The sequence below is a fragment of the Taurulus bubalis genome, assembly GCF_910589615.1.
Source record: "Taurulus bubalis genome assembly, chromosome: 15".
Classification (NCBI taxonomy): Eukaryota; Metazoa; Chordata; class Actinopteri; order Perciformes; family Cottidae; genus Taurulus; species Taurulus bubalis.
This window is the reverse complement of record NC_136603.1, coordinates 21885226-21909333: the sequence shown is the minus strand read 5'-3', so window position 1 is coordinate 21909333 and position 24108 is coordinate 21885226. Positions and strand designations below refer to the sequence as shown.

The 24108-nt window shown below is 47.9% G+C and overlaps 1 protein-coding gene across 1 annotated transcript in view; it reads left to right on the top strand.

The window, feature by feature from the left end:
- Positions 1–1491: 1491 nt before the first annotated feature.
- The window catches only part of klf12b (Kruppel like factor 12b), a gene marked incomplete at both ends in the record, with an annotated part of 35453 nt that continues 12836 nt past the window's right edge, over positions 1492–24108 (top strand). The window contains 4 exon segments of the mRNA XM_079230891.1: positions 1492–1523; positions 1525–1586; positions 16265–16347; positions 23296–23857. Of these exon segments, the coding sequence (XP_079087017.1) occupies positions 1492–1523; positions 1525–1586; positions 16265–16347; positions 23296–23857 (739 nt within the window).

The window sequence follows — 24108 nt, the reverse complement described above, 5'->3', positions numbered from 1 at the left end:
CCCTCTCCATCATCTCTGGCTTCTCCAACTCCGCCGATAAAGCACCATGTAGAGTGGTACGAGCTCCATCAGCCATGCAGATGAGCCCCGCTTCCTTTACCTTAATTAGAGCTCCCGGGGGATTGGCTGCGGGCGCCCAGCAGCATCAGCCTCTCGAGCCACAGAGATATACCTTTCATCAAGCCGGAGAACACCGGGAGGAATAACTGACATGGGTACAGCGGCTCAGGCGCCGCACAAAAGAGGTTTTTTAAAAGCAGTCATTATTGGGAAATGTTCCAGCGTGGTATTCAAGGCTGGTCATTTAAACAGCAGGCTCAAATGTTCACTGTCGGAACGAAAACTAAAATCCAACCGAGGGGAGAGAAACAATGGAACTAGTATTCATGCAAACGCAGACATAGAAATATCTGAGTATTGATGGAGTTCAGCCAGTTGCAGCTGTAACGATTAGGAGATTAACTGATTAGTTGATGAGCAAAACAATTATTTGCAACTATTACAATCATCAATTGAATTGTTTTGGTCATTTTCTACAGCACAAATTCCCCAAATCCACTGCGTCCAGTTTCTAAAAATGTGCTTCTTTCCACAGACTTCCATAAAAGTGAAGTGAATATCTTGATTCCAATATCTATCTTTTAACTGAATTTAATAAACCAACAATATTTGACATTTTATAGAGCAGGCGATTAATCAATTAATCACTTTATTCATTTTGATAATTAATGTAGTACTTAAATAATTGATAGTGTATGCAAAGTACATTATTTGTGATCAAGTTAATTTTTCTCGAGGTCAAAGCTGTGATCTTTGGAGACACAGGTGTAAGAACAAGACCTATATCTATTAATGATTAAACGATAGATATATTAAAAATCCACTTATTTTTCTGCATGAATCAAAAATTTCTCTTCGGTAAATATTGAAAAACAGGGCCCCAATAAATACACAACAATGAACCTGCTTTTATTATTGAATGATCAGCAGTCCCACAGATAAATTACGTTTTTTTATTTTTTTTATCCAGTTTACTAAAAACATGACTCACATTTGTGGCAACTTGAATTAACTAATTAAATGAACTAATCAAACTAACTTTCTGATCCACAATGAAGACCGACCCTTTCAGCTTCAATCAAAGTCAATTAAAATGCTTTCAGGAAAATATTGGATCCAATTAGATTGTATTTACGATTGTCATAACATTTGAAATTCCCATTCTCGAAAAAAAAAAAAAAAACTACAAACCAAACAGTTAAAATAATGAACTTGTCCCCCACCCACCACTCCTTGTCTTTCCCGTCCACCGCCTCCCCGTCCCCTTTAAACGGGGAGGCGCCCCCGCCGCGCCCCCCCCCCCCCCACACACACACACACACCCGGGGCTGTCCGCCGCTCCGGCAGCGGCAGAGGGAGTGAGGAGCTCGGGCTGGCAGAGAGCGGACGCGTCGGAAACCTCCCCGGAGTGGCCCCCGTGTAATTCGATGCATGCTGTTAAAGCTTAGAGTATATTGTCTTCCCCTTCGCTTATGAAGCCTCCACCCACCGGCCCACCCTACATTTAGCGGATCATGTGACTCGGGGTAAGTCGTTTGCAAGTACAACAGTTCTCTGTGCGCTCCCATTCATTTCCTGAGAACTGCCTGAGCCGAGCAGCTGAGAGGCAGAAGGGGAGGGAGCTGCTCACTCACATGCACTCACTCACTGTCTCACACACACACACACACACACACACACACACACACACACACACACACACACACACACACACACACACACACACACACACACACACAAGCGGAGTGAGAGGAGAGGGAGAGGAGGAGAGGAGACAGAGGATTGTAGGAAGGGAAAAACAGTCTCCACCGGCTCTGCAGCTTCTGACAAGGTCTGTGCATTTCTTTTCCGTCCTGTTCCCCTGCTGGCTGGCTGTGTGCTGCGTGTGTGTGTGTGTGTGTGTGTGTGTGTGTGTGTGTGTGTGTGTGTGTGTGTGTGTGTCACGTCACTGGGCTTTGTGCTTGTAGTTCAGTGCGTCTCGTTCAGCTGTCATTTCCCTGTCAAAGCAGACGTGACAGCTCAGATCACCTATGGCATTGTGTTTGGTGTCTGTCCGTGTGTGTGTGTGTGTGTGTGTGTTTGGGGGTGGTGTGTGCGGTGGGGGAAACAAGAGACCCCGGCATGGTGCTGACTGGACCTGAAACACACATTTCCCCAACGTGAATGTGTAATAAGCTGTCATGACACAAGCGTGAACGCATCCTGACCCCCAACCCAAACCCTCGCACGGCTCACTTATTCAACCTCGAGAGAAACTTCTGAACATATCAGCCAGAGCAGAGTGGCGGCGGTGTAGAACGGTACTGACTCGAGTGTCTCGGTGGTGTGTGTGTGTGTGTGCGTGTGTGTGTGTGTGTGTGTGGTGGGGGGATACAAGAGGAGTGCAGTGAGACGGCACCAAACTCTCAACACTTCTCGCTGTGAAAGCAAAAAAGAACGAAAAGTTTGCTGCGTGTCAGAGTTTCGTGTGCATGCCTTGAGAGAGTTGTGTGTGTGTGCATATGTGTGAAGCATTGTGATGTGTGTGTGTGTGTGTAAGAGAGAGAGAGAGAGACAGGCTTGTTTGCCCACCGTTGCCGATACTGTAGCAGCGTAGAGACAGAGAAACGAGGCTGTTAGCAACGGGTTAAACATTAGGAGGCTCGGGTAGCGGAGGAAGGACACTGGGGGTGTGTGTGTGTGTGTGTGTGTGCGTGCGCGTGTGTGTGTGGGAGTGTTGCAGGGGTGGTGTCTTGGATGTCATCGACAGCGCTCTCACTTCCCGGGTAATAGTCATTGGTATTGATGGGTGGCTGTCAGAGAGGCAGGGGAGCCACCAGGTTGGGGAGCGCGGCCGGGGGGCTGGCCCTTGGCTGTTATTTTCAATTACAGGGGACCAGGGCAGAGCTGACAGCAAAGGCATTTGTACATCCAGCAAGGGGAGGGAGGGTGTGTGTGCCGAGGGGAGGGAGCAGGAGAGAGGGGAGGAGGAGGCGAGGGGGGTGAGAATCTGGCCTCTGCTCCTGGGTTTGATGTGGAAACTCAGCACTGACCTCTGTGACTTTACCCCCGCGTTGCAGAGAGGCCCAACCTTGCCTTTAACTGTGTGACAGAGAGTGTGTGTGCATTTAAGTGGGGGTTTGGTCATGTGTGTGTGTGTGTGTGTGGGGATGAGACCCCCTGCAGCTCACGGATGTTCAGCGAGTGAGATTAGAGCCCATTTAAACTCTCACTTAAATCCATTTACAAAGGGCCCTTCTCCCCGTGCATGAATAAGCAGGCTGACATTACCACACATGCGGGGAAGACTCCGTGAGCAGCGAGGGAACAGTGGCATCGGGGCTCCGAAAAAACGAAACGGGGCGAGAGCGGGGCATGTCGGCGTGTATCGGCGCGTGTGTGGAGGCGTCACGGTCAGAGTTAGATGGTGGTCGCTGCCACTAGCGGCGTTCCGTACCTGTAGGAACAAACCTTTAATGAACCGGCATTGTCACATAGCGAATACGCGACTTTTGTCGAGTATGTTCAAAGCATATTGAAGACCACGAAGGCCATGGAAACATCTTAAAAAATGATTTTACTACCAAATTGTTTTACTGAAATTACAATAAAGGCTTGAACCTGTATATAAAAAGTGGGCGGAGTCACCGTGTCCATTGGTTTGTGCACGATGGGTTTGAAATCTCGAGTTCAGCATTTTGTAAAAAAAAATTATGGCGACCATTTACAATTAACCTTCATGAACTGAAAACACACTGTGAAAGGGTTCAAGTTCTAAGAGTGAAAAACAAACAACTCCCAGACCGGACAACGCCGTGATAGCGACCTGTCAATCACCTTGTAGCCCCGCCCTAAAGCCCTTTATGGTCTATTTGACTCTAAATGGACCATCATTTAATAAATGAACAGCATCTGTATTGAAGAAGACTTGAAACTAGAGATTGAAACATAAACTCATGTTTACAATGTTTACTGAGGGAATAAATCAAGAGAAGTAGAGTCACTTTCTCAGAGACTTCTATACAATCTGACTTCTTTTTTTTGTCGCCCCCTGATGGCTAGGAGAGAGAATGCAAGTTTTGAATCAGTGATATGTAATTTCCACTCCTAACTGCCGTCTCGTTGTTGTGTCCTCTTCAAATGTTTCCTCCGGCATCTTTAGCAAAAATAATTTAAAAAATAACCTGAATCACTTTGGCAATTTAAAATTTTTTGTCACGCTTGCATCCAACGCTGTACGTCACGTCGAGTACATTTGGTCAATACTTAAAACAAACACATTGTGTGTCCCCTTTTTTTGGATCGGACACCCTGATCGGCATGTCTATATCGAGACATCTTAACGCTATTATGGAGATCAGGTTATTATATGATCAGGTTAGGTTTAACCACAAAACCGGCTTGGTTTGGAATTGGAGAGAGTTCTTGAGTATTTGCTGACGGATGCTGTCGTTTTCCTTGTTAGGATGCAGCGATGCGTTTTGTGTGTTTGCCGCTCTCTCTCCACCCAACCAGGGCCTTCACCTTGAGATGACAACGTCTAACTGGCTTGTTAATGCCGTACATACGCTTGTAAATCAAACTGTACAGGTATTATCACAAACAATAAGTCATGGTACCTAGTTGTCCCCCGACAGGAGCAGCATCAAGCTGCTCCACTCCCACTGTGATTCCTTCAATGGCTCAACCCCCCACCTCAGCAAGAGCTTACGATAGAGATCAGTGCAGGTGGGAGGGGGGGGGACTCAATTAAAAAGCCAATCACCAACAGATAGACTCTATCTGTCCATCATCGCCGCTGCGCCCGGCTCACTTAATTGCGCGGCGGGATTCCCCCCCTCCACCAAAGGCATCATCTGTCCGCCACAGATCACCAACGCACAAATTGGACGCGCGTTGACAGACGGAATCTTTCAGGAAGGATAGCAGCGCGCTGCTCTAGTATGTGCAGTCCTGAAGGGAACACGTACGCTCACCGTCTCACCCGGGGAGACGGGGAGCGTCCCACCCCCCACGGCCCCTAATCGGCTGGGTTAACCGCTGCCGTATTGACTGACTGCTGTACCACGGATCCATGTGGGTGTTATGGAGTGTATCGTCATTGATTGCGGATACACTGCAGTGTGCGCTGTGCAGCTGGACTCATTCGGGGTCTGCGGCTGTGAAGCCACAAAGGGAGCGAGGCAGGTCGTGGAGGTCGGGTGTGCTCGAGGTGCAGCGCCACAGCGTTGCGTCAAACCCTGGAAGACCCCCTCCCCCCAACACATGTACACAACGACCCACGCACAGCTCTTACAATAGACTAACGTGTCAAGGACACGCAAACGCAATGTGTGAGGCAGGCGGCACCCAAAGAGACGGGCGATGGATGTACCAGTATATACCTGTCAAGAGGGTTACAAGTTTTGCAGGTATAAGTTTTGTCGTCGGCAGTTCCATGCGTTGGACTTCCTGCATTCATAGGCGGCGGCTGTTGGCTGGCCTCCCCCCGGTGCTGTTATTTCACCATGTCAGAAGATGACAAAATGTTCTCTCCCTCCGCTATCTCTCTTGTGGATTCAACCTTCGACCCTCCGGTGTCCAGCCCACGTTTGTTTACCAAAATTTCAGTTGAGGTTGTACATGGAGTGCCAGAGCGTGCATGTGTGTGTGTTTTGTGTGACTGAGAGAGAGAGAGAGAGTGAGAGAGAGAGTGCGGAAAGTGTTGTGCAACAGTGAATCTGAGGCTGCTAGTCCAAAAAGTGAACCCAGACAGAGGGAACTACGATGTAAAACGGGCGATTTCCGCTTCTCAAACGTCACCGTGAGTATTCAGAATTTCTACTGCGTTGCTCTGTTGATTCCTTCCACAGTGAGAACCCTCTGGAGAGCAACCAAGCTTGTCTTTCGATAGAAAGAAAAATTGCCAACAAAGGGAGGCAAGATAATGTTGCCTGACCAGCTCAGCGATCCAAGTTTTTTCTCTCTCCAGTAATGACACCATCTCTAGAGCAGCACACTCAGTGCTTACTGGAAGTGACTAATTTAGCAGAGCCCCCACGCCCCCTAAACCCAAACTCTGATGTTAAGGCTGCTCGACATGTTTCCACAGCGAGGAGGGAAAGGTATGTCAATGGAAGGGCCAAGAGAGAGTTTCCCCCTTTAGCTGGTGGACAGCAGGAAGGAGAAATGGAAGGAAGCCAAGAAAAGAGGATGGAAGAGCATTCAACGTCAGCATTTTCAGAGGATTGGACCCTTCAGCTGGTTTTACATGAAGAGTTGCAGAACCTTTGGGGAGCCGCAACCTCTCCAGCGTCAGCGCAGATGGTTCCAGCAGACCTGCGTGAAGGATGCTGCAGCGCACTTTGATTCCAGTTGTGCTGCACGTCAAGGAGATTACGCAAACAACATGTGGAATCCATTTTGTTAGGGGGGGTCGTGGCATTCCACACACTCCTTTGGCCGTAGAAATGTCGGTCCGCGGTATCGGCGCGGCGCGGCTAAGCAAGGGGAGGGTAAAGATGATGGAGGTGAAGGCGTGAGCGCATGAGTAATGGAGGTAAACACAGCTGCCGGCTTTTATTGAGTGAGAGCTGGAGAGCTGCAATGGGTCAAACCGAGGGGGAAAAACTCGGTGAGCGAGAATAACCGCGCAGGCGTTTGATGCAACAACAACAAAACCCCCCCAAAAAAGCGCCAGCGCGTCGGAAAGGTTTTGGTCGGCCCGTTATTGGCCGTTCGGTTGTGTCGGGTCGAGTGCGGGTGCTGCACCAAGAGCGTGGAAAGTCAAACGCACGTGTGTTTGTGTGTGTATGCATACAACCTTTTTTTGTGTCTCGCAGGAGATAATGAGTGAGGAAAAAAAAGGGCACAGGAAGAAATGCAAAAAAGAAGAAAAAAAGAAAAGAGCGTGTTTAAGTGCGTTTAAGTGCCTGAGCTGATATTGTTCCGATGCAACTTGCACACAGTGTGGATAGTAGATGAGTCAGTGTGTCGGTGCCTCTGCACGCTCGCATTGTGCATCGCTATTGTAAAACATCTAGGTCGAGCTTTGAGAGTGCATGTGAGTGCACATGTGCCGCGGTGCATTCAGTAGGCTAGGCCATTGTGAGTGGTATGCACACAGTGCATATGTTGGGGTGGGGGGGTCGCTCAAAAACACACACACACACACATTCAGTCATACATGTTGCAACACAAGCGAGCACACACGCATACTCATACACTGTCGGAGCCTCGGGGGATGAAAGGCAGTAGCCTACTCCCAAGAATCGCCCATTAGGGCTGGAGTGTACTGGCCTCCCCTCGGGGGAGGCAGGAAGAGTGAGAGAGAAAGAGAGAATGAGAGAGAGAGAGTATATGTGGGTGGGTTGGAAGGATGCAGGTCATTGTGCGGCGGGCTAATCTAATGCATCACACCTCTGCCCCGGTAGGACCAGAGCCGAGAGCGGGGTTCCCCTCTGACCCTCCGCCGCTCACTGAATGGCAGCTCTGACCTTTGAGCGAGCGGCGGGCCTCCACCTCGTTACACCTTCACCACCTCGTGGGCTTTTATTCTTAACGTGGGTTTTTCGACAGCAGTTTTTTTGTTGTGGTTTCCTCGCGTAAGAGAGTATTCACCGTTTTTTTTTGTTCTTGTATTATACTCCCTGTGAATTCTTTCCGGGGCCGTGCCCACAATGCACCTCTGTCGGTTTTAGACGATCATTAAGCGCTGCAGCGTGGTCACCTCAACCGGGGACCTGTGCACTGAGAGTAAATAAGGGGACTCGGAACAGAGTCCCTGAGTGCATTTCCTTTCTCCTTCTTCTTTTGGTAATGATTCACCGGACCCGGCCTCTTTCTCTCTCTGTCTCCCTCCAGTTCGTACCGTACATTTCTCCATAAACATGCAGAGAATATCGCAGTGTGTCCCTGAAAGCCCCGCATCCACCAACGGGCGATTATCCCGCTTCGCTCGGCTCCACCCCACCCCCCCTTGGTCCAAGTGAGGTTTTTGTGTCAGAGGCTATTTTAGACACACAGCCACTGACCCTACTGCATTTACAGAGGTGTGTGCGTGTGTGTGTGTGTGTGTGTGTGTGTGTGTGCGTGTGTGTGCGCGTGTGTTCCAGAGAGGTCACCCGATTTACATGGAGGCGAGGCGACCTCGTGGCGTTATCGGCTCTCTGAGGAGCCGTTTGGTGGCATTTGTTTGCGGTTTCTGTGGCACCGAACCGAATCCAGCCCTCGCACGGAATATTTAAGTCGCTCCTTCTGATTCCATGACATGAAAAATTATCTCCAATTGGTCATAAACCGGTCTGGGATTGTGTCACAAATTGCTTTGACTTCTAAGTGGAAGCTCTCTTGGGTAATGCCACCTCACTTTAGAGCCGTCACGGTCACAGCTTGTTTAGCTGTTTCTCTGCCGCATTTGAGGCAACATGATGCAAGAGGATGTCAGACTCTTCTGTTTACCTCTCTGTGGAGCACTGTGGAGGAGGGTGTGTGTGTGTGTGTGTGTTGTTAGCGTGTGTGTGCACACTGTAGGTGTGTGTGGGTGGCTGTTTGTGTTGAATGGGCATCTATATTCTTCTTTCACGAGCAGAGCTGAAATGTTGAGCGACAGAGTTGTGTGCGTCTGTCTCTTAATCGAATATAAATATGGTTCACTGTGGTTGCAGGTAGAGGTCACAAGGTGTGTGTGTGTGTGTGTGTGTGTGTGTGTGTGTGTGTGGTGTGTAGCTAGATTGCAAAGCGGAGCAGGGACTCAGGAAGTCAGCTCTGTAAGAAGTTGGTTTGACACACAGACGGAGACAGACAAACCAGACAGTGTCTGACTCTTCTTTTTCGCTTTGAGTGTTTCCTCTCAGAATAAGCGGCTTCTTCATTTCCCACAGTTTCACAAGGCCTTAGAAAAAGGACGGAGGTGGTATTAGCGGAGGTGGGGGAGCTTTCGCAAAAAGCTTAAAAAAAAGAAGAAAAATCACAGAAGATTTCATCTTTGACCTATTGAGAAAAGGGATATTTTATACAGGCTAATAGAAAAATTCAAGGTGAGTTTTTCTTTTTTTCTTGTATCCGAGCATTTGACATTTTAAAGAGACAGTAGAGACATATCTGGTTGAGGTGTTATTATTGAGACAACTTCTATTTAACTGGCATCTGCTCGGCTTTATAAAGTGTGTGCCAGTGACAATACTTATACGTGAGATTGTTTAGCTGCGTTTCAGCCCACTGTTTGAGCACCTTTTATTAAAAACATTGTTGTAAACATACTGACACAGCGGAGGCGCTGTATGTAGTGTCCACTCCGACAATTTATGTCCATGTGTATACGTGTGTGTTTGTGTGTGTGTGTGTGCATGCACGTGTATGTGTGTGCGTGTGGTGGTGAAGGCAGTGGACATGAGCTGCATCCGGCAACCTCATCCCCCTCATCCCGACAGGATTACTGACACAGGATCCTCCTGCCCCTGGCAGAAATAGCAAGGACCCAAGGGCAATCCACCAGAATATGGGAACTTCCGCGGGCCTTACTGGTGTGCAAGTGTGTGGTGTTTGCGTATTCGTGTGTGTGACTGTGTGTGTGTGTGTATTTGCATTTGCATGGTTATCAACTCTCTTTTAAATGCTGCTGGTTTCCTCCCAGTTGCTGAGCTCAGGAACATGAGTTCGCTGCTCTTTAATCAAACAGCAAATGTACTTTTCGTTTGAATGCAGACCGTAAATGAGGGAACACTTGTTTGGCATGACATGCGTTACCTCGCATTATGACGTCACTGTCCACCGTGAATAGATCATCTCAACCTGTGAAGGCAGAAGGTGTGTGGTCCTCGGAGACTTCCACACTGGGCCTGTTTTTTCTCTTCTAATCTGGGTTACAAATGTGCATTTTTTTATAAAATGTTTTTCCCTCAAAGCTAGTTTTCTCCACAATGGGAGCTTGATTTGTATTCTCAATGCGATCAATACTCCTCCGTTCAGCCTGCATGTGCACAATGGTTTAATGTGCATCTTTTGAATCTCAGTCCGTGACCCTTTTTAGTATTTTTTTACCACCATTTTAGCCAAGTCTTAGCATACTTCGTTCATGGGCTCTTTAAATAAAATCCCCCTCTATTAAGTGCTTCCCAGTTTCTTGTGATGTAGAGAGGGAACCATGCGGTGGGTCTTGAGTTGTCCAGAGCTCGCCACATCAAATCCAAACGACAAGCGAAGCCTGCACAGCGTCAGGCAGATAGAGGACGACGTTCAGTCTGAATTGATGGAACCTGATAAGCTGCCCGAGTTTGGCAGTATGTCCGAGAGATGAAAACATCTAGTGCACGAGCAGTGTGCTCCGTCTAATAATAACTGTTTTCATGGAGAAAGCTGTTCCCAAAGGAAAACAGGACAGGGTGTTTTGAGGTAAAGTGCATCAGCTGAGTGCATCTCTAAGGGGTTTTTAACCCTAAAGGGGTAGTGCATGTAAACTGCGGTCTGGTGCCATTGTGTGCTTGTCGGGGGGTTTAGTGAAGTCCGCGCTTCGGCGAGCGGCGAGGCAGCAGCACTCTGCTCTCTTGAGCCGCGTTCAGAAATGTCCCAGAAGCATCCGAAAGAGTCCGCTCGCTGCTCCTGCCAAGGAAAACACGGCTTAAGAAATGGAAATTCTGAGACCATTCACAGAGTGCCAGGACCGACTAGAAGAAGACGAGGAAGAAGATGAAAAAAAACAGACCATGTCCATCACAGTTACCTCCAGGAGTTGAAGTCTGAGGGAGAAAACACACACCTTGCTCACACACTGGAAACTAAATGGCGGCGTCACTGGTGTTCGCTGTTCGGGGTTAGGAGGTCTTTAAAGGGAACTCCATTATTATTTTTTAGACATGAAGGTCTGTTTACTCTTTGTGGCGGGCCCTACTCAGTTATGGCTCTTCTGCCATCTCAGAGCCCATCAGCTAGCGGTCAGACGACGGATAACGGGCTATTCCGCGCTGCTCCTCGTCTCCGGTCCTTTAGCAACTTGAGATGCCACATTTGAGTTTGTAGGTGAGAGACGACGCGTAATGACGAGCTAAATCATCGACAGGTTCCTCACGCTGCATTTCGGCCAATGTGTTCCGCCTCTTCTGCATCCCTCAAGGACTGTACATGCATTCAACCAAAGCCTGCTCCAACGTGATTGGTCAAGACCACACGGACAACCGACGGGATCCAGAACGCTCGCGATGCCAAAGTCTAGTCCAGTTGCCGACAGATTCTACATTAATCTGCAGAGTTCACAGAGATGACGTCGTCCTCGGCTCTGGAGGGAGTTATGTGTAAATGATATGTCTGTGTTACAAATGTGGGACATCAATTTGAAAGATGTGGACATTTATCTGTCTGGGACGCTCTAATGAAGAAAAAAGAGGGGGGGAAAGCATTTGTTGCATTCTGGGAGATGTAGTTTTTGTTTCCAGAGACTTTGATCCGTCTCTTTTGAACGCACAACTTTGTGCCGTACTAAATTGCTGCTCCACACATTTAGGCAAATCAGCACTGCCATTTAGGTAATCTGAGAGTTCATCTGAACAGAGAGGGGAACGCAGCGTGGGAGCTTCTTCACTCTGAGTTTTCCACTGGCTCATCTTGAGGAGGGACTTCGTGTGGAGGTTTTGAAAAGCATTGCAGCACTCTGCCGACAGCGGTGACATTTGAACAGAAGAAAGGGTTTGAAGTTTGAAGGTGTTGTGATGATGATGATGATGATCCAAATGGCATCTAAGACATGTAGCTTTTAACTTTTTTTCTTCTTCAGTTACATCAGTTACAAATGTTGAATTATCAAAATAGATTTGTTTTCATTATTGCAGGAAACAGTTCAAGAATAGTTATATTAGCTTTTTGCTAGCTAGTTTTTTTGTAGTTTTTCCCCCTCTACTTTACACATTTCTATGACATCACATCTTCCACACAGTGAAACAGATGCCAACATGTCTGATTCTAAATAGGTTGTCTATGCGTTCTGGCTTCGTAGGGCAGCACTGCACTCTGTGGGGGTTTTAAAGGTTCCAAGTCTCCTCGACTCGTTCGACCACTCAAACTAGCCGTTACTTCTCTGGGCGCAGTCACTCTTTAAGCGTTAACTCTGCAGGGAACCGTGTGAATGGGCTCCCAGGACCGGAATGAGGCCAACGAGATGAGGTCATGAGCAGACGCAGCTTAACGTGAAGCAGACTGAGGTTAGAAAATCAGCTGTGATTCAGCTGTGGCTCTATTGTGTCTACAACGGCAGGAATGTTTCATTCCCAAACACACATATATAATAACCCCCTTTATTTCCCAGACTCTGCAAAGTGCACACTCAAACACTTCTTCTTTATTCTTTTTTTTTACTTCTTCAGGCATGCGTTCTCTTAGCATTGGTCGTGAACATGGTTGGCCATGCACTTTTGCTGAAAAAAGTGTCTGCACAGAGAGAGGAAGCGGAGGAGTGTGTGCCGGCTGAAGCCAGCGGCCGGAGGGCTGCTTATCAGGCCAATGTGTCACGTTGGGGGTGGGGGGTCCAGGGGCACAGAAGAGGGAAGTGAGCAAAGAGGCCAGCGGCTCACGCAACAAGAGGCCAAAGCACAAGAAGAGCTCATCTCACGTCACCTCACAGCTCCGCCCCTTTTGGTGCGTTTGCACTCGTTTGTCTATGATTTGCAATATTCTTCTCCCTAGCTGTTTCCTTCCCTTGCGTTCCCTTTTTCTCTCCTTCCTCCCCTCTCTTTGGGAGAGGGCCGGGTGGGGGCTGGGGTTGGAGGGGGTCTGTTGGCATTCTTGCACCGTGTGCTTTGCGCTCCACCGGGCCTTGGCTCGGGTCCATATCCCCTCTCTACCCTCTCTCGCTTCTCTGACTCCCTCCTCCCACCCCGCCCCCATCAACCTCTTCAACTCCCCTCGCTCGCTTCCCTAGCCGCTGCTCCTGCCAGCGACTCCAACCAGCCCCCACCCTCACCCACTTCTCTTTGCTATCATCTTCCTCAACACTTCCTCATGTTTCTCCCATAATTCACTGCCCCCCTCCCTTCCATCGCCTTCTCCCTCACCCCCGGCCCCCCGTGGCGGCGGCAGGTCCGGCCTGTGACACAGATGCACCCGGTAGCTCTGGGGCGCTCCACATCGGGAACAAAGCACAGTCCGTCTGTTACAGTGCCTTATTTTGGGGGGGGCGTGTGCGTGAGAGAGGGGAGATGAGAGGGAAAGCGGAGATTGTACACGCAGCCTGCTACTAAGTTTGCTTTAGCTGAACTCTCGCTCTCACAGAAAATGTCTTTCCCCAGCGCCGTGCGAGCGAACGCCCAGAGACGGCTTTAAGCAGGATCTGTCTTCACAGCTCGCGTGTGCTGAGAGAACGACAAGTCACAGCACAGGCGCGATAAAGCTAAAACCCCGCTCTCGCCGACTGGCTTTGTTGCAATTTTTGTATTTTCTTTACACACGTTTCTCTTGTGAAATATGTTGGGTTCATACGGCGTGCGGACAGCTACACACGCAGGCGTGGATGATGTCACCGGTGTACGAGGTCAACGTCTTGGTCTCAGAGTTTCACTCGTTTTGCCACTTCTAATTGATCCGGCTGGTCTGTTCAGGGTTGGGCTTTATCCTTCCGCTCCAGCTAGTCGCTATCGCCTCCTTCGGCACGAGGCCATCAGCCAACGTGGAGACATGGTGGACCTGAGGTCATGGATGCGGCTGTGCGCTGGCAGTCTCAGTTCACACTTTGAAATGCATTACAAATAAAGCACAACCAGAAAAAAAGCAACGAGATCAGCAGACGCTGACATATATATATATATATATATATATATATATATATGTATGTATGTATGTTTTTTTTTCCTTCTGCTGCTCGTACTGGCCTCAATCTTCACCTGCTCCCTTTCCCTCTTTTTTTTTTTTCATTCGAGGGATTTCGGTGGGGGCCGGGAGGGCGGGTATAGTAGCGAGAGAGAAATGAGATGCCTCAACACTCCACTGCCCTCCTCCCCTCCTCCCAACTCCCCCACACACCTGGGATGGCCATTTCATTTCGGAGCGCAGCAAATGGAAAGGTGATCTTAATCTACCCTGTTTCCCTCTAACCCCCCCCCCCCCCCCACCCCCACCCCCTCCCCCGCTCTCCATCTCCCACACACGGAGCCTCGCACCGCTGATGGACGGCACTCTGCTGGTTGCCTAAGCCGCTGCACAGCAGACCAAACGCAGTGACACTGGATGCATGTCGGTTTATTACCTTGAACAAATTCTCCTCATTTCAAACTCAATTACTGTTTAATATGATATATATATATATATATATATATATATATATATATATATATATATTTGGGTTTATGACCCTGAAGCGCTAGCAGGCCGGCGTCGGTCAAAGTGTTTCGATGTGACCTCTTGAGTAAGCAGCACCCTTGTTAGCTCATTACTCAGTGTTAGTCTCTCTCTCTCTCTCTCTCTCTCTCTCTCTCTCTCTCTCTCTCTCTCTCTCTCTCTCTCTCTCTCTCTCTCTCAGTTAGCTCTTTGGTCATTACAGTCACGAGCAGACGTATGCAGCGGCCATTGATTTTCCGATGAACAGCCCGCTGCAGGCCACTTCATTAGGGCGGTGATCTCACACCACCACTGGATTAGCTGCGCTGTCGGCTCATTGGAGGCAACAAAAAGGTGCTTGTTCTCGAGAAATGTGCAACTCTCACGAGCTGTGCAAAGGTGCTTTGATTGTTTCCAATAACAGGAGTGCGTGGAGAACACAATTCATTTGGATGAGGAAAAACTTTTTTGAGGTTTAAACAAAAAAGAAACTCTTGAGAAATCGATCTATCTCATCTGAAGTGTCTCCTTCCCTTCCTAAAATTCTATTGTTTTTTCTTTCTGCCACAATGGTGGTCATCTTGGAGGAAAACAAAAAACCTCCTCTCTCCTCCCTCTCCTCAAACACACGGCTCCGGGCTGGACCGAGGCTGCGCCCGCCCAGCCGTTGCCGTGGCAACGCTATCTGGGCCTACCAAGACCTGAAGCCGAAGGACATCCTGGACAACAATACAATAGCAGCGCAGCCGGGGTACCTGAGGGACTTAGACCTGAGAGGAGAGATCTGGGTGGGTGGGGGGTTGCAGATTGAGAGAGCAAATCCTCCCTCTTTCTCTGCCTCCCTCTTTCTCTGCCTCCCTCTTTCTCTGCCTCCCTCTTTCTCTGCCTCCCTCACACACGAGCAGCCGGGATGATCCTTTTGGTTGAGAGTCTGAGGGCTGCTGGAACAACACCTGGCTTTAAACGAGCTTTTTCTTTTGTAGTTCTTGTTGAAATTAGTAAAGAAAGAAAGAAAAGAAGACATGTTTTTGTTAACTATCTTTAGTGGATTTTCTGGTGAGTAAAATATATAAATCTGGATTGCCGGACAAGCCACATGGATGTTAGATCTGAGATGGTCCGAGTAGTTTGATGCCCCCCCCCACCCCGCGGTGCTGCTGACTGCAGGGACCGGGCCACACATCCTGCTGCTGGTGCCAGCCGTGGAGCGCAAGAGAGATGTTTAGAGTCGATTTGCCTTGCTTGCATTCCTCCATGTACTGCTGCTAAAATAATAAGAGGAAGGGTTACCTCAGGTCGGCCCCGACTGGAGCGGGGCGGGTGCTGGGGTGGGGGGTACGGAACATGCATTGTTGTCATTGGCTCCGTGCGAGCATCCCCTCTTAAAGCCACAGCGCGGAGCCGAGGAGCCGGGCACCGATGGCCGCTCTGCAGAGGCACAGTGCTGTGATACAAGTGTGGAGTGTGTGTGTGTGTCAGTGTGTGGTGTTAATATTCCATGTATCATCGTAGGTATGAAATATTACGTCCGATTTCCGAGTATCCGTTATAATCTGAATTTGCCGGTGGCTGGAGGGGACACGTTGTGCGGCTGTGTTGAGTAACAGTGTATCAAAGCAAGTATTTGTATTCCATTGAAGCCTTAAGAGGATTCCAGTCTGGCGTTGTGAGGCGGCGTGGCCCCCCAGCAGCCCACCAGGCAATTGAAAGTCTTCCTCGCGGAGAAGAGGGAGTCATGCTGCGTGCTGACTGAGTTGACACAGTTTGCATGCATCTTTTTGTGTGTCAGCTTCTTTAAAACATACATTTGTGCCTAATTAAAGTGTGTTTTTCTCCCGGTGGGTTGCAGGCACAAGGCCGTGGACGTCCATGTGTGTGTGAACAACACGACCTGCTTCGTCATGCTTAAACACCCGTCTTACACTTCCTCTGTTTCCTTTTCTTGCAGGCAGCCTAAGAAACAGGATGTTAATGCTTGACGGAATGCCTGCAGTCCGAGTCAAAGCTGAGCCCCTGGAATCGGAACAAGGGGTAAGAGAGCAGTTGTTTTCCAGACAATTCTCCCCTTTTCCTTTCCCCCCCACCCCCCTGCTTTCCTTTCCGCCTTTCCTCCTTTCCTCCTTTCCTCCTCCTGGCAATGGGCTTGGTAATTACTCCCAGGCCTGAGCAAGTGAGCGAGTGTTGTGTGTGGGGGGGTGGACTAAGAGGAGTGGTCGAAGGGCATGGTAGTAAGCAGGAAGGGGAGAGGAACTGAGGAGAGGAGGAGTGAAGGAGAGGAGGAGAGGAGAGCCACAGCTGGAGCAGGAATGCATCTGGCTGGGGGGATGATTGCACAGATGTAGCTGCATGCTCCAGGGAGGAGGGTCACACGGGAAAGACTGAATCTTATCTATCTCGGTCCGTCCCTGCCCCTTTACGTCCCTCAACTTCCCTTCATCCTCCCCATTCCCTTCTTCTTCTTCTTCTTCTTCTTCTTTACAAACACACGCGAGAGGAATCTCCCCCTCTCTTTTGCACACTAGTGCTCACAGACAAAAACAACGGTGCTCCTTCCTTCCTCTCTCTCTCCGTCACCTCTGTGTTGGGTCTAACGCTTAATACGAATTCATCACACAGAAGAAGCACATTATCCCCACTAGAGTTCTGAGCGTTCTTCCAACTCAAAACGCACAAGTCCTTCTCATTGTTGAGTTTCATGTCCAGATAGACTGCGCTTGTATTGACCATGTTAGGAGTAATGGAGGAAAGGTTTTTCTTCTTGTTTCCCGCGGCCCACATACAGTATCAGTGCTCTCTGGCCCGACATACCTAGAAATAAAGTGGTCTTGTTATGGAGAATCTGTTGCTAGGCTACAAGGGCTTTTTGTGTGACTGCCACAGCTGCGTGTGCAGCGGGTGCAGGCCTCTTAATATTTGTAATCATGATGAATTAGTGTTGGGTTATTATTGATTTCCATTCATAACACATCAATAATATCCTGGCCCCTAACACATCACGGAGGGCACTCTGTGGCAGAGCGGCTAAATAGTTGCCGTCGAGACGGGAAACAAAACCGAGAGCATAAAGCACGTGATGGATGGGGAAAATAGCCGCCGCTGATAACCCGCCGGGTTGCCTCGGCTGTTCGTCTGTGTGGCGCTGATTATTGATAAGAATCACATCTGTCTCTCCGCATCTAAGGGCTTGACAGAGAGGCGGCAGGTGGCCGCCTTTCTGGGTGTCCTCGCACTCAGCTGCGAGCTCAAGGGTCTGAGAGCCGTGCTCCCGCTACCTGCATGTGGGGTTTCAAGTCATTCTCCATGCGCTGCAGTGATGTCAGTCACAGACAGGATGTGAGCGCCGCAGCCCACGCGGCTTCTCTCTTTTTTCTTTTCTTTTTTTAAGTGCACCGAGATCCAAATCTTCGCCCCTGAAAGACTGTGCTTCCCTTTTCTAGACGGCAGAGGCAGACAGACGGTTTAGCGTTGCTGCAGAAATGTGGTCTTCATTTGTGTGGCGGGGGGCCAAGGGCTTGCTGGAAATGGTCTGCCTTGTTAGACGATTCTCCCGCAAGGGGCTGGAAAATCTGCCCTGCTAACCAGTATCCCCTAATAAAGACAATGGCATGAGGACAGAGGCAGGCAGGCGGGTCGAGCATATCGTTATGTGTGTGTGCGTGTGTGTGTGTGTAGGTTTGGGCGCATACATGTGTTTGTAACTGTCAAAATGAGAGCTGTGGGCGGCTTAAGTTTTTTTTCCATTTGTGCTGGTTGAGATGCGTCTGAGAACCTAACCTGTTTTCACTTTAGTGTAACTCCACACGCTCTGTTGTTTTGACCTTTTCCGCACGAGCGTTCTCCTTCTTGCACAGGAGCCACAAAAAGGATCGGCCAAATTTTGTTTTAACAGGTTGTCAGTAACTGACTGTATTCCCAACTGTCTTTAATCACTCTTCCCCCAAACAACAGAGGCAATACAACGAAAGTGAGTCAGATAGCACATTCCTTTAAAAATAAAAATATAAGTTTGAATCCATTCATCTCCTGCTCTCTCCTGTGCTTTCACCACGATACCACACAGTCAAATATTAGGGTTGCCACTTTGAATAAATAACACATTTGAACCAACATGTTACTTGATCAAATTCATTCAAACACACATTGTTTGAAATAAACTGAAATGGGGAGATAACTGTTTCTATCTGCCTCGACTGCTACACTTGATTGACACGCTAGCGTTACTGTAAGCTGGTTGCATTAGCATTAGCTAAAAGAACAGCCGTATTGAATGGCTGAAATTGCATTGAGTAAAATGTGACCGCTCTATTTGGTACGACCAGTGGCTAAAGTTAGCTAATGTTAGCTTACTGGAGATAGTTGTTTAACCGTTAGTTAGCTTAGTCCTCCTGTGCTATAGCTGTAATCAAATCACAGATAAACATGTTGGTGATTTAATCACGAGTAACACTGCATTACTTACACTACTTATTAGGACACACTTGATGTCTTGTGCTCTAACTCTCAGTCAGGTCAGCTATTACAACATCCGGAAGACAAACTGGGGGATAATGTTCGGAAATCCGATACGCTATGATTTTGTTAGCGCTAAGTTAAAAGCGTCAATACCATAGAAACAAAAGACACCTCCATCCAGACAGCCATAGATAATTATATGTAAACTATTCTAGTTAATATGTTGTATGAATAAAACCAAATGTAGACTATAAATGATAGCCTTCTCAGATAGTTGAGATAATTCTAGGACATCTAGACTTCATGTGGAGATACATTTAGGAACGTTTAAATTTGTCTTTTCAATGAAAACGATTTAACAGTTGAATAATAAATCTGTCCGTGGTGGACCAACTGTACAATGGGGACCCTTTCTAAATAACCTCACATATCTTTAGAAGTTTCCGATCTTTCATGTCACACATTGATGGACATATATGGCCAACACCTACTTATATAAATGCAATAAATATATATAATATAATATATATATAAGTATTGGCCTCATTCAGAGTTAAATTGCATTAACAGGTGTCCGTAGTTTTGATACAGCAGCTTTGAACACGGCTCAGCCAATCAGAACACATCTGTTGTGTTAATCACGAAATATTACTGAACAGCATTCAGATTCCACTTGTGGTTGGCACAAATACATTATCTTCAGCTTCCTCCCTTTCCTCTGCCTTCTTTCAGCGTAGGGTAAGCTGGCGATACTGCAGAACTTCCGCAGCCAACTAGACACACTCTGAGAGCCCTTACTGAGAAAGACAAGACTTCTACACAGAGATCAGCCTCAATGGATCTAATGACTTCAAAGCCTCGAGGCAGTATTGCTCCAGGCGGTCCGTGACACTCACATCCTATACAGAACATGCAAACACTGAAAGATCCCGTGCAAAAGCAGCTGGATGATAGCCTGAGGGTCTGTCAAGAAAGGCTGCATGGAGTTGATGTGGGAGTTGATGCAAGAGGAGCACTGAGGACATTTGACACCACAAACATGCATATTATAAATCAAGTGATATTTCATTTGAAATGTTTCTCAAGGTAAAGCCGTGGAGCGGCAAATAAGATAGATAGTTAAATGGGAGATTTACATGCTGGGATAAAATATAATTAAAACTTGGATCGTCAAAGGGAGGGGAGGGGGGGGGGGGGGTCTTTTGGTCGAGAGAGACTACACTTACAGCGCCTTGGAAGCCGAATGGTTACAGTACATAATAATAATGATACTTTGATTTTATATAGCGCTTTTCTGAATACTCAAAGACGCTTTACATAGGAATCATTCACCCACTGATGAGAGGAGCTACCATGCAAGGTGCCACATCAGGACTATCTAACATTCATACACCGTAGGCGCAGCTATGGGAGACATTTATTACATGCCACATAACCGCAGTGTCCGGGGCTTGATCCCGTCCATGGGACCTTTGTTGTGTGTCATGCTGCTGTTCTCCTCTATTCCTAGTCCTCCCGCAAATAAGGGAAAGAATACCGAGAAGCAGAGAGAGACTAGACTAAACTAGACGCGAATGGCCCTTTCCAGACCCGTGTTAGGTTTGTCTGTTTTGTGCTTCTGTAGAAACATGATGAACGGCTCCGTGAGGAGGATCTGCTTTGTATGTAGATATAAACTGCCTTTTCTAAGGTCACGATACCACAGCATTCTTTATTTTCAGGTGAAATAAAATATACTTATTATTATCATATTCCATTTCTCCCGATAGTTTCCCCATAATGCTACACACGGTTCCTTTAAATGCTGGTATACTTCTCATAAATGCTAAATAGAGGAGCCTAAAGTAAAGTGTTTAAAACTCATGCTGACGAGGGTCCGCTGTGAATATTATATACATACAACAACAATGAGCACAACTAATTATTTCCATTGCAAAGTCACATGATTCTCCACCCATCAGAGTGATAACTTAACAATCACCCCAGGAATATATTAGCATTGTGAGTGGGCCAAACAACTCCACAGCCGACATTTGCAACTTGAATGTGGAGCATCGCGTTAGGAATAATAAAGGAGAGTCTGCATCAGCTGATTGGCATCATCTACTTCATTCCTGCTCCTCCATCAGTGGCTCGTTCATTAGCCTCCTCCACCTCAGGGTGGAAGCTTTTAGTAAACTCATTTACAAATACTATATTGTTGACTTTGCCATCTAATCATTTTATATGCCTTAATAAAGGGAGGTTAGGTCTCCCACAAGAAATCTCATTTAATTTTTTTTAGCCAACAATAACTATCAGCTATAAATAGTAAAGTTTTTTTTAAGGAATTTTAAAACTAGAAGTTTTTGCAAAGGAAGCATGATGATTTCAACTCATCCAATTTTTCAGGCTGGTGTCATCCGTGTTCTTAGCAATTCCAAAAATATGTAGATAACCCACATAAATAGTTTAGTTTGTTATCCACGTAATCATGAATACAGAAGTATAAAAGTTGATAAGAAAACCTGCGCAGGGCGGCAGGGAGTGGAGGTGGACGGGTCAACACCGATCCACCAGGAGACCGCTGCTCCTTCCCTGAGGGAAATGAGAAGTCAGCGTTGATGGATTTGATACGTAACTTGTGTACTTCAGTAACGCCACTTCCGTAGTAATTAACCCAAACTACAATCTTTTCCGAAAGCTAACTAAGTTTTCACGATCTTTTCCTAAACCTCAGTACTTCACGACCTTCGCTAAACCTAACTAAGTACATAACGATATTTTCCTAAATTAAGTAGTGTTGTTGCCTAAACCTAACTAAGTAGTTTTACGTTCTTTTCCTAAACCTAAGTATTTCCTGATCTTTTCCTGAACCTAACTACGTATTTCACCATCGTTACCTAAACCTAACCAAGTAGTATTGTTGTTGCCTAAACCCAGCTAAGTTGTTTCCAGTGAAGACGGAAGTTTATTTTGAAAAGACCGTATGCACTTAACATGCTTTAGATTGAGACACGTTGCTGTCTTTTGTAGGTAAACACGCAATGTACACTCGTATGTAAAAATAGTCTTAGATTAAAATACAATATTTGTAATAAATGTATTCAAATTAGAATAATTTTATACATTGTTTACAATTGTGTAAAAAAAAAAAAGAAAAAGTAAATTGCTTGGTGGATGGTATTATGAAGACGTGATGTGCTGTGAACCCTGACCTTGACACCACTGAGCTGAACCCTACAGGGTCCAGGGGTCATCGGAGGCCATCTTTCATGGGGTAGGCTTTGTTTTCCAACTGAGGACAAGAACTTCCTGATTCATGAGGTCATAACACCGACTGTAGGCCGAAAACGAGTATACAAGTCTGGAGTAAAAATAGCAGGCTACTACATAAAAGAACACGCACACACACACACACACACACACACACACACACACACACACACACACACACACACACACACACACCACTGAGAAGAATTCTTATTCACCACACATCCACTCTCAGCCAGCATTACATAAGGGGAAAGAAATGTCAGTCTCCAAAACAAAAGTGAGGATGAGACTCCACAGTACAGAGCGGCAGCTGCGACTGGAGCGCAAGTTTTTAAGTTCCCCCCCTCTGCTTTAATGAGCTTTTTCCTGTATGATTAGCAAAAAGGAAATCTAGGATGTCCTCGCTCCCCGATGGCCCTAAATGTGACTTCTGAAAGGCCCCAGTGTGAGGATCGACACCACACACTGGAGCACAGAGAGTCTAGATCTGCTACATTACGATGTAACAAAAGCCGCGAGGCGCCCCGGAGAAACAAATAACTAGCAGCGCAGCGCGTGTCGCTCTCTGTGCCGCGTGCGCTCGTCATCATCCCCCGTTACCCCCAAGTAAACAGGTTCCCTGAAAGTTGTGCGGACAGACGCAGCTCTTGTGTTACAGTCTGAGTGAAAGATGTGTCGAGGGATGCGCTGAGCCACCAGCGTTTGGCCTTAGAAGGCCCATCGCTGAGAGAAGGAGAGAGAGAAGGAAAGAGAGAGAGACGGTCAGGAAATTGAGCCCATATGAATGTTTTTCCACCGTCACAAAGGAGATTTAGGAGAGATATGGGGGGAGTCAAGAGAGCTGCTTTTCTGTGGGAGTGATGGAAAACAGGAGGAAGAGAGAGAGAGAGAGAGGCCCACGCCGAGAGAAAAGAAAGACAGAGAAGTAGAGGAGGCGAGTGTGAGAGACACTATCTGCTCCTGCGTTTCATCCGCGTATGACATCATGCTAACCAGGGAGGAGCTGAACGCTTGAATGAACAGCAGGAAATGAGTCGCTCCTTTCCCAATACCTGTCAGTAGCGTATAAGCTGCGTTGTCTCTGAATATCTTCCACACCTTCTGGCCCGGCCGATCGCAGATGGAGGGATTGTTGCGGGACGATGTGAAGTGTCATGCCATGAGTACGTTAATTAGTGAAGGATTGTTTCTCTGATTTCTTTCTTGCAGGTTGAGCGTGTGGCGTTAAAAATGACAACTCTAACACTCCTGTTTCTTCTGCTCCCACAGTCACCGAAGGTGCGGCCTTACTCTGCGATGGACAGCGTGCCCTTCTTCCTCAGCAGAGTCAAAGCGGAGCCGCCAGAAGACCTGCTCGCCCACGACCTGCACTTCCACACGCAGACCGAGCCCGTCGACCTGTCCATCAACAAGCCCCGCCCCTCCTCTTTGTCCACCACCCCGACCACCGCCTCGTCATCCTCCCCGCTCCGATACGCCTTCTCGCCGTCGTCCTTGTCGTCGTCGTCCTCCTCCTCCTCCTCGTCCTCCTCCTCGTCCTCGCCGTCGGTCATCACCTCGGCCTCGTCGCTGCTCACGCCGGGGCCCCTGGTGGCCCCCGGGGGCGGGGTGAGAGGTCAGCCGTATTTGCACATCCTGCACTCGGTGCAGCCGCCTCCGTCCAGCCCCCTGAGCCTGCACGGGGTGGGGAAGCTGGCCAGCCATGTGCACCGCATCCCGGTGGTGGTGCAGTCGCTGCCCCTCATGTACACCACCGCCGTGCGATCACCGTCCAGCCTCAACAACGCCATCATGCTACCTCTGCTGGACGAGGTGAAAAGCCAGGGCAAAGGTGAGGCAGGCCGCGCTCTCGGACTTGACTCCATATTCATGCGGCCGACTGTGGTCTTTTGGGATTTCTATGAAACCTCTTTAGTCATTCAGTTAAACTATGTAATGTCAGAGGTGCTCCAGCAGCGGCAAGGAAATTATGCATTATGATTGAGACTGGGCTCTTTTTGCCTCATGATTATATTAGTTTTACATAGTAAGTTGAGCTCTTGGAATGTCTGCTACATTCTTGCTCAAGGTGAATTCAAGTCC